The sequence below is a fragment of the Etheostoma cragini genome, chromosome 3 (genome assembly GCF_013103735.1).
Source record: "Etheostoma cragini isolate CJK2018 chromosome 3, CSU_Ecrag_1.0, whole genome shotgun sequence".
NCBI classification, from domain to species: domain Eukaryota; kingdom Metazoa; phylum Chordata; class Actinopteri; order Perciformes; family Percidae; genus Etheostoma; species Etheostoma cragini.
In genome coordinates, this window is record NC_048409.1 from 28,109,097 (window position 1) to 28,125,085 (window position 15,989).

Consider the following 15,989-nt stretch of genomic DNA (forward strand, 5'->3'; position numbering starts at 1 on the left):
CCCCCCCCCCCCCCCCCCCGCCCCCCCGAAGGAACAAAACCAGTATACAGAATACTGGTTTTCTCTTCTGTACTCTGAAATATTTTTACCTGAAAATACTTTCTGTGTAGACCAGCTGGAAATACTGAAGTTGATTTAATTTAGTCAATCTGAGTTTATAAACACACACACTAAACCAGGTGAGGCTGTTTTTTTTGTTTTATAAACATTTGTGATAATGTGACTTAATTTTTTTTTTCTTTTTTTTTTTTTTTTTTTTACTATTTCTAGAAAAATAGTTCTTCCTTGAGTTAATCTCACTTTGCTTGATTTAGTATTTTTATTTTCTGTTATCTCACTTGCTTCGTTCTCCAGGAGGTGGTTACCACGGCTACGACGAGAGCTACGGCTCCCCGCCCTATGAGGGTCGCCGCATGGGTCCACCAATGAGAGGGCGCGGAGGGAGGAGCTACGGGCCGAGCTATGGGCCTCCCCCCCCTCCTCCTGGCGAGTACGGCGGCCACGCCGAGTCGCCGGTTGTCATGTTGTACGGCTTGGAGCCCGTCAAGATGAACGCCGACCGGGTCTTCAATATCTTCTGTCTCTATGGCAACGTGGAGCGGGTCAGTACCTGACGGATGTGTTTGTGCTGTGAAGGGGATGGGGAAGAAGATCCGCACCCAGGTTTTTCTTGGTGTAACATTTTGGGAAATCCACAGGAAAAAGGGGCGTTCTAAAATAACAACCGAGATAAAATGTGTTTGTTATGCAGAAGAAATAAATCAGTTTTTAGTTTTTGTTACGTCTTGGTACCTGAAATTCCTTAATAGTTAAAGGCTTTTGTGTCAAATCCCTCATTTAATAATTTATAGTGCTTTGTGCAGCAGTTGTGCTTTTATGAATAACTGCTCTTAAAATAATGTGTTAGTTTATCACCAAATAGAGCCCGACTGATAAAGGATTTTTTTTAGGCTGGTACCAAAATCCTGTATGCCGATATATCGACCACTGTATATTTTTAAATACAGAAACACGTTAAACAGATTTCTCTAACAATAGTGATGAGTCCCCACTAAAATACATAATTTGTTTAACTCTCACAACAGAACAGAGGAACATAAAAATAGATTAAAGTTCTGATAAATAAAATGTATAAAAACTTAAGATTTGAAACTTGAAGTCCTTTTGAACACATTAACAAAACAATCAGTAATGCCAACAGGGACGCTGTAGAGCGCCCTCTGGTGGACAGACTGCAACGTCTACACTCATAACATGGTTGACAGTCTGTTTTTATTTAAATATTCATTTATCAGAATTTGTTATTCTAAATAATTCGTATTGAATATTTATAAACAATATTTTTTTTACATTTGAATCGGACATTATAAATACAGATAGGATAGATGGGGAAATGCCTAATATGGGTCGGGCTCTATCCCCAACTCTTAGTTTAAATAACAGACTGAGGTTAGCAGCCGGCCAAGGATTGTTAATAATTCAACATTTAGACCCAAACAAGGGAAGTCCACTGAAAACTGTAGGTGAATCATTTTGTTAGTGGAACATGGGCAGAGCTTTGTTGTGTAACTGGGACATTTTACTTCGAGTAACCATCCATCCATCACCACACAAGCTTGCACCAAGCCGTCACCTAAAAACCAGCAGTTTGTCTCCAAACAAGTCTTTTTAAGACTCTTAAGGGCACACGTCGATCCTTTTTATTTATTTTCCTGTCCTGTTCCACAGGTGAAGTTCATGAAGAGTAAGCCCGGGGCCGCCATGGTGGAAATGGGAGACTGCTACGCCGTGGATCGCGCCATCACTCACCTCAACAACAACTTCCTCTTTGGACAGAGACTGAACGTGTGGTGAGTTCCTCTCGTCCACTTCCCAAAACACTTCTCCTGTCCAGATAAGTTTAATGCTAAGCTACGACGCATGGAGGTTGTTAAAACTACTGAAACCTTGTTTAAATGGACACATTGTTGGTGTCTGTTCAAACAACCAAATAAGTAAGAAATAATTGGTGTGCTGGCAATTCTTTAAAAAATAGAGGGTAAAAACTCTCTAAAAACCTCTAATGTTAATCTCAAATCTTTAATATTAAACGACCCATAAGTCAAAGGTCCAGCCTTTTCTTGGTGTCTCTCCTAACTTGTAAGTGAGTATGCAGTTTTCTGCTATAAGTTATAATTGTTACTTCTAATAAACACGACGTTTATTCAGTTCAAAGTTTTATTGAGTGCACAGACTCACATGTCTGCCATCAACTGCACAACTAACAACCAACTCTACGCATGCAGCGTTTCCAAGCAGCAGGCCATCGTACCGGGCCAGTGCTACGATCTGGAGGACGGCTCGAGCAGCTTCAAAGACTTCCACGGCTCCAGGAACAACCGGTTCACTTCGCCAGAACAGGCCGCCAAAAACCGCATCCAGCACCCGAGCAACGTGTTGCACTTCTTCAACGCCCAGCCGGACGTCACGCCAGAGATATTCAATCAGGTCGGTGGGAGAGTAATCATGAAGACACAACATGTACTAAAAAATAACCAAATGTTGATCACTGTGTTCATCAGGAGGCGGTGGTGTTATTTATAGAGATCTCTATTTCATGGAACATTTTATTATTTTAGCTGTTCGGGTCACTTTGACAATCTGCTGCATTTTTCTTTGATGTGACGAATCTGGAAAATACTTTGAGACTTATACAGGTTAACACAAAGGATTATTAGTAAAGTTAGTAAATTAGTGTCGGACCAACAGACTTAAGGACTCCTTTGTCCCTCCTTTGACTCTACAACTCACTCTGGGGGATGAGGAAATAGGGCAGAGAGGACAACACACACACACACCTGGACATACATTAATACCTGGTCACTTTAACACTGGACACTGACACTTTATTAATTTATGGTCTTTTTTTTGTCTTTGAGCAAAAAAAATACCATAAAAAACAAAACAGTAATAACATTTGTCAAACTGCTGCTGACATTTTCATTTTCCTCGCGGGAATCATCCCAAAAGGATTAATAAAGAGAAGTCTGAGTCTATAGAGAGCTTTCATATCAAACCAAAGGCCTTACTATGTGTTGTCTACCATACAAGCCATGGCTGTGAGATTGAAATCCAATGAAGTGTTGTGCATGAACTCCAAAATAAATGATGATAAATGCTGTTCTCTTTACAGATTTGTGAGGAGATCGGCGTCAAGAGCCCCGTCAACGTCAAGATGTTCACAGGAAAGAGTAAGCTGCTTTGATTCAAACATCCGTAGAAACATTAGCTTCAAATCTGGCTGCAGTTAAAATTAGAATCCAAGCTCATCGTAGACAAACCTCACATACATGGATCTTGAGGTACACTTTAGACTGCATGTAGAGGTGTTCCTCTATCTGGATTGTGTGGTGTGTAACGCTGACCCTTGTGACCTCCAGGCGGAGCAGCTCCCAGCGACCGCAGCGCCTCGGGTCTCCTGGAGTGGGAGTCCATCAATGACGCCATGGAGGCTCTGTCCATGATGAACCACTACCAGATGAAAAATGCAGGTATGGGTAAGACACTGAACTTGTTTCCCTTTTTAACTAAACAGCTCCATATTTCAATCACTCCAGGATTTGGGACTTTTTTTTTTTAGTTGCTTTTGTAAAAAATTAAGATACAAATTGCAATGTTTTATTTTTTTATAGTTCCTAAAAATTTAAACCACTTGTTTTGAGGAGAATAAACTACTCCTAGGCTGAGTTTTTCTAGTAACTTTAGCAAAAAAGGCTGAGGATGCAGCAGATGTTGGTATAATGTGATCATGGCTAGTGGATTTAATACAAAAATAATGTATTGCATGAATCAATGTAAACATGTCTGTCAGTGGCTTGTTGATCTTGACATTGTTGGTTAGTTTCCTATCCTGGATAAAGCTTGTTTACTCGCATCGTTATGGCACAAACCCCAAAACCAGTTACTGGAATAACTTTGACAAGAGCACATTTATACAGAGATGTAAACACGATTTAATGGTGAAGTGTCCAAGAGGAAAATAGCTTCATCTCATGGCTCATGTTTCTTGTCTAATTGTTCTCTTCTCTTTCTTTACAGCTGGTCCGTACCCCTACACCCTCAAACTGTGCTTCTCCACCGTTCAGCATGCCAACTGAGCATTCCCCTTGTAGCCGGTCCACCATTCCCGTGTATTTAGACCATGACTGCTTGCAACGCGCCTGGAGAGATTTTTCAAAAAAATGCCTAAAATACTGTGAAATGATCCATTTTCACGATGCATTTGATCCCTAAAGTGCAAACTCCTCCTATTTGAAATATATATTAAGCAGATCTGACAGATGCTCAAAGGCATTTAAAAGTTTGGATATTTATGCCCCAGATGTGGTTTATAGAGTATCAGTACTTGTTTGTCTTCACAATTAAGTTGTCCTTTTTACTTTTTGTATTATGCTTAAAGACAGTGATCTGAAAAGTGAGAAAGCGTATTTTGGAAGAATTGGTTTTATGCTAATCCCGTGGTTGAGTGGCAGCGGACAACATGGTTTTGTAAAAGTCGCTTTTGAAACTTTTTATTAGAGCTCACACTTTGTTTTTGTTTTAATTGCTACCTATTCAGTTCTGTGTCTCCGTGTCCGATTATGCAGATGGAGAATTGTTTTTGTTGTAAGAAATAAAATTTAAAGGTTTGAGTTTCTTCTGCCATCCCTTTGAAGTGTTTCCTGTCTGTTCTGTCGAAGGTTTTAAGTACAGTGAACATGGAAAGCATTCACAGCACTTCACAATGTTACAGCCTTATTCCAAAAAATGTTCTCAATTCTGCACACATGACAACTTAAAGGTTTAGAGATTTTTGCTAATTAATTAAAAACATAAAAACTCACTTGAACATAAGTAGTTATGGCCTTTACAATTAAACTCCAAATGTAGCCCAGGTGCGTTTTGTTTCCACTGATCATCCTTGATGTTCCTACACCTTAATTGATTCCAGCTGTGGTGAATTCAGTTTGTTGGACGTGGTTTTGGAAAGGCACACCTGGCGGTACATAAGGTCCCACAGTCCACGTCAGACCACAAAACGAGTACGTAGGAATTGTCTGTAGACCTCCAAGACAGGATTGTCTCACGGCACAAATCTGGGGAAGGGTACAGAACTACGTCCCAATGAGCAAAGTGGCCCGATCATCCGTAAATGGAAGAAGATTGGAACAACCAGGACTGGATCTAAATCCGGCCGTCCCCTCTGAACTTTAGTTTTTATTACGTATGTTTGCTGTGTTATGGTTGTCTGGCTACTGGATGCCTGAGTTTCATTCGGGATGAATAAAGTGTTGGAGTGATCGGGGGAGAAGGCCTTTAGTAGAGAGGTGTCCAATAACCAAGGGGTCCCCTGTACTGATGAGACAACGATTGAACTCTTTGGAGTGAATGCTGACTCATTCTCCCAGAATGCACCACAGGAAGTCATTCCCGCCTGTGGCCATCAGTCTTTATACCTCCTCCCTCTAAGTCTGACACACATCTGTTTGGTGCAATAACACTAGCCTGAAATGTGTGCAATACTCAACTGCTACTGTTATTACTTTAAACCATTGCGACTCCTTAATTATGTTAATTAGGTCAATACCGTATCATAATATTCCTTCAACTACATACAGGGGAAACTCAAAAAATTTGCATACGGTGCAAAAGTTCATTCGTTTCCGTAATTAAACTTAAAAGTTGAAATTAATATATTATAAGGAAACTTCACACTGGACTTGAAGCATCTTGGATTGTGTGCCTCTCCATGCTTCCTCCAGACTCCGGGACCTTGGTTTCCAAATGAGATGCAACATTTGCTCGCATCAGAAAAGAGGACTTTGGGACCACTGAGAACCAGACCAGTTCTTCTTTTCCTTTAGCCCAGGTAAGACGCTTCTGACGTTTGTTGTTCAGGAGCGGCTTGACAAGAGGAACACGACATTTGAAGCCCATGTCCAGGACCCGTCTGTGGGGGGTGGGTCTTGATGCAGTAAGTCCAGCCTCAGTCCACTCCTTGTAAAGCTCCCCCACACATTTGAACATCCTTTTCCTGCCAGTCCTCTCCAGGCTACGGTCATCCTGCTGCTTGTGCACCTTTCTCTTCCACACTTTTCCCTTCCATTTGACGTTCTATTAATGAGCCTTGATACGGTACTTTGAGAACATCCAACTTCCTTTTCAAGTACCTTTTGAGGCTTGCCCTCCTTGCGGAGGGCGTCCATGGTGGTTTTCTGCACAACTGTCAGGTCAGCAGTCTTCCCATGATTTTGAATTCCACTGAACCAGACTGAGAGACCACTTAAAGGCTCAGGAACCCTTTGCAGGTGTTTGGGATTAATTAGCTGATTAGCGTGTGATACTTTGAGCCTACAATGCTGAACTTCTGCACCATATGCTAATTTTCTGAGATTTTGAATTTGGGGTTTTCATAAGCAGTACGCCATAATCATGAACATGATATCAATTAAAGGCTTGAAGTATCTCACTTTGCATGTAATGAGTCTATATAATATATTATTTTCCCCTTTTAATTTGAATTACTGAAACGAATGGAACTTTTGCACCATATGCTAATTTTTTGAGTTTCACCTGTAAATAACATTTACATGTACATATCCACACTCATATTTCTACTCTGATATTTATATTATTTGTGCAACTGCAACACAGAGTTTCCCTTCGGAGATCAATAAAGTATTTCTGGTTCTGATTCTGTTTGGAGTCTACTAGGCGCCGCTCCTCACCGGGCCAGCACCATCCCTACAGTGCAGCATGGTGGCGGCAGCAGCATGCTGTGGGGGTGTTTGTCATCAGCAGGAACTGGGAGACTAGTCAGGATCGAGGGAAAGATGAATGCAGAACTGTAAAGAGACACCCTGGAAGAAAACCGGCTCTGGAGCGCTCTGGAGCCGAGATGTCAAATGAGTGGCCGAGACTTGAACCCGTTGAACATCTGGAGGGATCTGGAGCCGAGTTGTTAAAGGAGTGGGCGAGACTTGAACCCGTTGAACATCTGGAGGGATCTGGAGCCGAGTTGTCAAAGGAGTGGCCGAGACTTGAACCCGTTGAACATCTGGAGGGATCTGGAGCCGAGATGTTAAAGGAGTGGCCGAGACTTGAACCCGTTGAACATCTGGAGGGATCTGGAGCCGAGATGTTAAAGGAGTGGGCGAGACTTGAACCCATTGAACATCTGGAGGGATCTGGAGCCGAGATGTTAAAGGAGTGGCCGAGACTCAAACCCATTGAACATCTGGAGGGATCTGGAGCCGAGATATCAAAGGAGTGGGCGAGACTTGAACCCATTGAACATCTGGAGGGATCTGAACATGGCTGGGCACCAACGCCGCCCGCTTCAGCTACACAAATAATTCAAATATCGAAATGTTCAGCTCTTGACATAATGCTATGACTGTTATTTAAGACTATTTTGGTAGCACAGCTACAAATGGCAGCTATGAGTAGACAATGCAGACTTTTACTCTTGGTACGACCCACAGTCCGGGCCGTGCCATTTTGTTTGGAATTTGCATGTTCTTCCATCTTTTGTTTTTTTACTTAGTCTTTTTTTCAACATATTATACCATGACATTTTTTGACATAACATATTGTTGTCTTTTTTTTAAATAACTTTTCAAATGCTATGTCATACTGTGTCTTTTTTTACTTACTATACCATGACTTTTTTAAGGCGGTTCTTACCAGACCACTCCACAAAGTCATCCGCCAGCGCTCGGTACTCTCCCTCCTGTCCGTCCCTTATACACCCAACAACTGCAGAGTCATCAGAAAACTTCTGAAAATGATATATAACACTATGACTTTTTAAAAACTTATTTTGACATACTACACAATGACTTTTTTACTTTTTTGACATACTATACTATGACTTTTGTACTTTTTCGACATTCTATACTATGACTTTTTAAAAACATATTTTGACATACTACACAGTGACTTTTTTCCTTTTTTCGACATACTATACTATGACTTTTTTTTACTTTTTCGACATACTATACTATGACTTTTGCACTTTTTTTCGACATACTATACTATGACTTTTTTGACATACTATACTATGACTCTTTTACTTTTTCAACATACTGTAAGATTACTTTATTTAAATACTTTATCTGACATACTATACTATGACCTTTTTTTTACTTTTTTCAACATACTATACTATGACTATTTTACATTTTTGACATACTATACTATGACTTTTTTAACTTTTCTTACATACTATACTATGACTTTTTTACTTTTCTGACATACTATACTATGACTATTTTACTTTTTCAACATACTATACTATGACTTTTTTAACTTTTCTGACATACCTTACTATGACTTTTTTTTAAACTTTTTTGACATACTATACCATGACCTTTCTTTTACTTTTTTCAACATACTATGACTTTTTTCGACATACTATACTGTGACTTTTTTACTTTTTCAACATACTATACTATAACCTTTTTTTACTTTTTTGACATACTATACTATGACTTTTTTACTATTTTCGACATACTATACTATGACTTTTTTTTAATTTTTTCGACATACTATACTATGACTTTTTTTTACTTTTTTCGACATACTATACTATGACTTTTTTTTACTTTTTTTTACATACTATACTATGACTTTTTTTAAATACTTTTTCTTACATACTATACTATGCCTTTTTTTACTTTTTCGACATACTATACAATGACTTTCTAACTTTCTTTTGACATACTATACTATAACTTTTGTACTTTTTTCGACATACTATACTATGACTTAGTAACTTTTTTTGACATACTATACTATTACTTTTTTTGACATACTATACTATGACTTTTTTTTACATACTATATGATGACTTTATTTAAATACTTTTTTTGACATACTATACTATGACTTTTTTCGACATACTACACAATTACTTTTTTTGACATACTACACTATGACTTCTTTTAAACTTTTTTTTTTTACATACTATACCATGACTTTTTTAAAATACGTTTTCTGACATACTATACTGCAACGTTTTTAAACTTTTTTCGACATGCTATACTATGACTTTTTTACTTTTTCGACATTCTATACTATGACTTTTTAAAAACATATTTTGACATACTACACAATGACTTTTTTACTTTTTTCGACATACTATACTATGACTTTTTTACTTTTTCGACATACTATACTATGACTGCTTTTACTTTTCTGACATACTATACTATGACTTTTGTACTTTTTCGACATTCTATACTATGACTTTTTTAAAACATATTTTGACATACTACACAATGACTTTTTTAGACATACTATACTATGACTTTTTTTTACTTTTTCGACATACTATACTATGACTTTTGCACTTTTTTCGACATACTATACTATGACTTTTTTGACATACTATACTATGACTCTTTTACTTTTTCAACATACTGTAAGATTACTTTATTTAAATACTTTATCTGACATACTATACCATGACCTTTTTTTTACTTTTTTCAACATACTATACTATGACTATTTAACATTTTTGACATACTATACTATGACTTTTTTAACTTTTCTTACATACTATACTATGACTTTTTTTACTTTTCTGACATACTATACTATGACTTTTTTAACTTTTCTGACATACCTTACTATGACTTTTTTTTTTAACTTTTTTCGACATACTATACTATGACTTTTTTTTACTTTTTTCAACATACTATACTATGACTTTTTTTTACTTTTTTCGACATACTATACTATGACTTTTTTTACTTTTTTTTACATACTATACTATGACTTTTTTTAAATACTTTTTCTTACATACTATACTATGCCTTTTTTTACTTTTTCGACATACTATACAATGACTTTCTAACTTTCTTTTGACATACTATACTATAACTTTTGTACTTTTTTCGACATACTATACTATGACTTTGTAACTTTTTTTGACATACTATACTATTACTTTTTTTGACATACTATACTATTACTTTTTTTGACATACTATACTATGACTTTTTTTTACATACTATACAATGACTTTATTTAAATACTTTTTTTGACATACTATACTATGACTTTTTTCGACATACTACACTATTACTTTTTTTGACATACTACACTATGACTTCTTTTAAACTTTTTTTTTTACATACTATACCATGGTTTTTTTAAAATACGTTTTCTGACATACTATACTACAACGTTTTTAAACTTTTTTCGACATGCTATACTATGACTTTTTTACTTTTTTGACATACTATACTATGACTTTTTTACTTTTTCGACATTCTATACTATGACTTTTTAAAAACATATTTTTACATACTACACAATGACTTTTTTACTTTTTTCGACATACTATACTATGACTTTTTTACTTTTTCGACATACTATACTATGACTGCTTTTACTTTTCTGACATACTATACTATGACTTTTGTACTTTTTCGACATTCTATACTATGACTTTTTTAAAACATATTTTGACATACTACACAATGACTTTTTTAGACATACTATACTATGACTTTTTTTTACTTTTTCGACATACTATACTATGACTTTTGCACTTTTTTTCGACATACTATACTATGACTTTTTTGACATACTATACTATGACTCTTTTACTTTTTCAACATACTGTAAGATTACTTTATTTAAATACTTTATCTGACATACTATACCATGACCTTTTTTTACTTTTTTCAACATACTATACTATGACTATTTAACATTTTTGACATACTATACTATGACTTTTTTAACTTTTCTTACATACTATACTATGACTTTTTTTACTTTTCTGACATACTATACTATGACTATTTTACTTATCAACATACTATACTATGACTTTTTTAACTTTTTTGACATACTATACCATGACCTTTCTTTTACTTTTTTCAACATACTATGACTTTTTTCGACATACTATACTGTGACTTTTTTACTTTTTCAACATACTATACTATAACCTTTGTTTACTTTTTTGACATACTATACTATGACTTTTTTACTATTTTCGACATACTATACTATGACTTTTTTTTACTTTTTTCGACATACTATACTATGACTTTTTTTTACTTTTTTCGACATACTATACTATGACTTTTTTGTACTTTTTTTTACATACTATACTATGACTTTTTTTAAATACTTTTTCTTACATACTATACTATGCCTTTTTTACTTTTTCGACATACTATACAATGACTTTCTAACTTTCTTTTGACATACTATACTATAACTTTTGTACTTTTTTCGACATACTATACTATGACTTTGTAACTTTTTTTGACATACTATACTATTACTTTGTAACTTTTTTTGACATACTATACTATTACTTTTTTTGACATACTATACTATGACTTCTTTTCAACTTTTTTTTACATACTATACTATGACTTTTTTACTTTTTTCAACATACTATACTATTACTTTTTTTGACATACTATACTATGACTTTTTTTTACATACTATACGATGACTTTATTTAAATACTTTTTTCGACATACTACACTATTACTTTTTTTGACATACTACACTATGACTTCTTTTAAACTTTTTTTTTTTACATACTATACCATGACTTTTTTAAAATACGTTTTCTGACATACTATACTACAACGTTTTTAAACTTTTTCCGACATACTATACTATGACTTTTTTCGACATACTATATTATGACTTCTTTTAAACTTTTTTTGACATACTATACCATGACTTTTTTAAGGCGGTTCTTACCAGACCACTCCATAAAGTCATCCGCCAGCGCTCGGTACTCCTGTCCGTCCCTTATACACCCAACAACTGCAGAGTCATCAGAAAACTTCTGAAAATGATATATAACACTATGACTTTTTAAAACTTTCTTTCGAAATACAATACTATGACTTTATTACTTTTTTGACATACTATACTATGACTTTATTTAAATACGTTTTCTGACATACTATACTATGATTTTATTTAAATACTTTTTCAACATACTATACAATTACTTTTTTACTGAATTCGACATACTATACTATGACTTTTTAAAAACTTATTTTCCATCCATCCATCCATCTTCATCCGCTTATCCGGTATCGGGTCGTGGGTGCAGCAGCTCCAGTAGGGGACCCCAAACTTCCCTTTCCAGAGCCACATCAACCAGCTCCGACTGGGGGGTCCCGAGGCGTTCCCAGGCCAGGTTGGTGATATAATCTCTCCACCTAGTCCTGGGTCTTCCCCGAGGCCTCCTCCCCACTTATTTTGACATACCATATAATGACTTTTTTTAGACATGCTATACTATGACTTTTTGACTTTTTTCCACATACTATACTATGTCTTTTTTACTTTTTCAACATACTATACTATGACTTTTTGACTTTTTTCGACATACTATACTATGACTTCTTAAAAACTTATTTAGACATACCATATAATGACTTTTTTTACTTTTTCGACATACTATACTATGACTTTTTTTTACTTTTTTCGACATACTATACTATGACTTTTTTTACTTTTTCACATGCTATACAATGACTTTTGTACTTTTTTTTGAAATACTATACTATTACTTTTTTACCTTTTTCAACATACTATACTATGACTTTTTTTTACTTTATCAACATACTATACTATGATTTTATTTAGATACTTTTTCGGACATACTATACTATGACTTTTTTACTTTTTTCGACATACTAAACTATGACTTTTTTACTTTTTCTACATACTATACTATGACTTTTTTACTTTTTTCGACATACTATTCAATGACTTTTTAACTTTTTTTGACATACTATACTATGACTTTTTTTTAACTTTTTCAACATACTATTCTATGACTTTTTTACTTTTTTCGACATACTATTCAATGACTTTTTTACTTTTTTTGACATACTATACTATGACTTTTTTTAAAACTTTTTTGAAATAATATTCTATGACTTTATTTAAATACTTTTTTTGACATACTATGACTTTTTTTACTTTTTCACATGCTATACAATGACTTTTGTACTTTTGTTTGAAATACTATACTATGACTTTTTTCGACATACTATACTATTACTTTTTTACCTTTTTCGATATACTATACTTTGACTTTTTTACTTTTTTCAACATACTATTTTATGACTTTTTTACTTTTTTCGACATACTATTCTATGACTTTTTTACTTTTTTTGACATACTATGCTATGACTTGTTTTTACTTTTTCAACATACTATACTATGACTTTTTTACTTTTTTCGACATACTATACTATGACTCTTTTACTTTTTTTGACATACTATACTATGAATTTTTTACTTTTTTGACATACTATACTATGACTTTTTTTTACTTTTTCAACATACTATACTATGACTTTTTTACCATTTACGACATACTATACTATGACTTTTTTAAAACTTTTTCAACATACTATACTATGACTTTTTTTACTTTTTTTGACATACTATACTATGACTTTTTTACTATTTACGACATACTATACTATGACTTTTTTACCATTTACGACATACTATACTATGACTTTTTTTAAACTTTTTCAAGATACTATACTATGACTTTTTTTACTTTTTTCAACATACTATACTATGACTTTTTTACTATTTACGACATACTATACTATGACTTTTTTTTACTTTTTCAACATACTATACTATGACTTTTTTACCATTTACGACATACTATACTATGACTTTTTTAAAACTTTTTCAACATACTATACTATGACTTTTTTTGACATACTATACTTTGACTTTTTTATTTTTTTCGACATACTATACTATGACTTTTTAAAAACTTTTTCAACATACTATACTATGACTTTTTTTACTTTTTTTGACATACTATACTATGACTTTTTTATTTTTTTCGACATACTATACTATGACGTTTTTTTTACTTTTTCAACATATTATACTATGACTTTTTTACTTTTTCAACATACTATACTATGACTTTTTTACTTTTTCAACATACCATACTATGACTTTTTTTTAACTTTTTTGACATACTATACTATGACTTTTTTTTAACTTTTTCAACATACTATACTATGACTTTTTTACTTTTTTCGACATACTATGCTATGACTTCTTTTAAACTTTTTTTGACATACTATTCTATGACTTTTTTTAAATACTTTTTCTGACATAATATACTACGAATGTTTTACTTTTTCAACATACTATAAAATGACTTTTTAACTTTTTTTTGACACACTATACTGTGACTTTTTTTTACTTTTTCAACATACTATACTATGATTTTATTTAAAAACTTTTTCTGACATACTATACTATGACTTTTTTACTTTTTCGACATACTATACAATTTTTTTTTTACTTTTTTCGACATACTATAGTATGACTTTTTTGACATACTATACAAAGACATTTTTACTTTTTGACATACTATACTATGACTTTTTTACTTTTTTCGACATACTATACTATGACTTTTTTAAAACTTTTTTAACATACTATACTATGACTTTTTTACTTTTTTCGACATACTATACTATGACTTTTTTACTTTTTTCGACATACTATACTATGACTTTTTTTAAAACTTTTTTAACATACTATACTATGACTTTTTTACTTTTTTCGACATACTATACTATGACTATTTTTTCAAAACTTTTTTTGACATATTATACTATGACTTCTTTTGGATATACTATACTTTGACTTTTTAGTGATCAATCCCGTGCTTTGTCTCCAGAGTTTTCCATTTTCTGTTCTTAGTTTATGTTGATCAATAAATATAACATCAAATCAATTGATTTCAAGCTTCACATATACAGTAGCCCAGTGTAATAAATGCCTGGTGCTCTCTTTGAAGATTTAAGGATGAAAGGATGAAGTAAAAAATATAAACAGTATCTATATACAAAGTCATGTTATAGTATGTTGAAACAATCATTAATATAAATCTCAAAAGTATGGATAGGGTATGTCAAAAAAGTCATGGTATCTTAATTCGTAAAAGAGTCACACCCATCATATTTAAACACTGATAGTATATGTATATATAAATATATATATATTAAAAAACACTTCTAACCCCAGCTCTGTCTTCAGTTTTTCACTCCTCATTTGAGAATGTAGTCCACGTTCAGTAAGAGGTATGTAGCTATGTCACAGTGCAGTCGCACTAGCGGATTGATTGATGACCATGATTGCGGATTGACAGCATCTGTGAAAGTGCAAATGAGCCAGAAACTGTGTGTTGAGTGTGGAGTATAAAACAGGAACCTTGAGCATTACTCCAGAATGAGCGGCTCTTTCCATCAACATACCAGCTAATTTTAAAGCTTCTCATATCCAGTTGACCTCCTGCTTTAGAATGGGTGAGTTTTTAAGCTGTGTTTTTGTATATTATTCTGATTTAAGGTTTAGCATACTGTGGTAGTGTTTCACTTGCTGAGCTAATCTGATGTGCTCTCATTCTTATCTTTGGCTTAGCTGCAACAAAAGTGTTGATCGTGTATGCCCACCAGAGCTCTGCCTCGTTCAACGCTGCAGCCAAAGATGCCGCAGTAGAAGTTTTAGCTGCTCATGGCTGCACAGTAGAAGTATCAGACCTGTATGCCATGAAGTTTAAAGCACCTGCTACTGCTGAGGACATCACTGGTACACAAACCTCTCACTTGAACTTAAAATCCTGCTTGATTGTGTTCTTCAGAATTGAAGTATATTATCTCTGTAGGAGACGTTAAGAATGGTGAACACTTCTGCTATGCGGAGGAGACTAAACTTGCATGGGAGGAAGGAAAACTGTGTGCTGACATCACTGAGGAACAACGTAAACTCACTCAGGCTGACCTCATCATCTTTCAGGTATCGGTTGGTTAGTGATAGTAATGTTTGGTTCAACCTTATGTTAAATGAATTTAACTGTAAGCCCTACTTCTCAGTTCCCCATGTACTGGTTCACTGTTCCTGCAATCATGAAGGGCTGGATCGAC

General features: G+C 34.0%; 2 protein-coding genes across 2 annotated transcripts in view; both read left to right on the plus strand.

Annotated features, from left to right (window-relative positions):
• Positions 1-4,668, plus strand: part of LOC117942007 (heterogeneous nuclear ribonucleoprotein L-like) — a 13,287-nt gene extending 8,619 nt beyond the window's left edge. Inside the window, exons 9-14 of the mRNA XM_034867285.1 lie at positions 341-602; positions 1,729-1,850; positions 2,286-2,487; positions 3,173-3,230; positions 3,420-3,530; positions 4,078-4,668. Coding sequence (XP_034723176.1) covers positions 341-602; positions 1,729-1,850; positions 2,286-2,487; positions 3,173-3,230; positions 3,420-3,530; positions 4,078-4,136 — 814 coding nt within the window. The 3' untranslated portion in view covers positions 4,137-4,668. The remainder of the gene's footprint in view (positions 1-340; positions 603-1,728; positions 1,851-2,285; positions 2,488-3,172; positions 3,231-3,419; positions 3,531-4,077) is intronic.
• A 10,684-nt stretch (positions 4,669-15,352) lies between these two features.
• On the plus strand, positions 15,353-15,989 carry LOC117942371 (ribosyldihydronicotinamide dehydrogenase [quinone]-like; the record flags this gene model as incomplete). The annotated part of the gene is made up of 4 exons (XM_034867800.1): positions 15,353-15,371; positions 15,487-15,654; positions 15,731-15,861; positions 15,939-15,989. Coding segments are annotated over exons 1-4 (354 nt in total), but the record flags the coding sequence as incomplete, so codon positions are not given.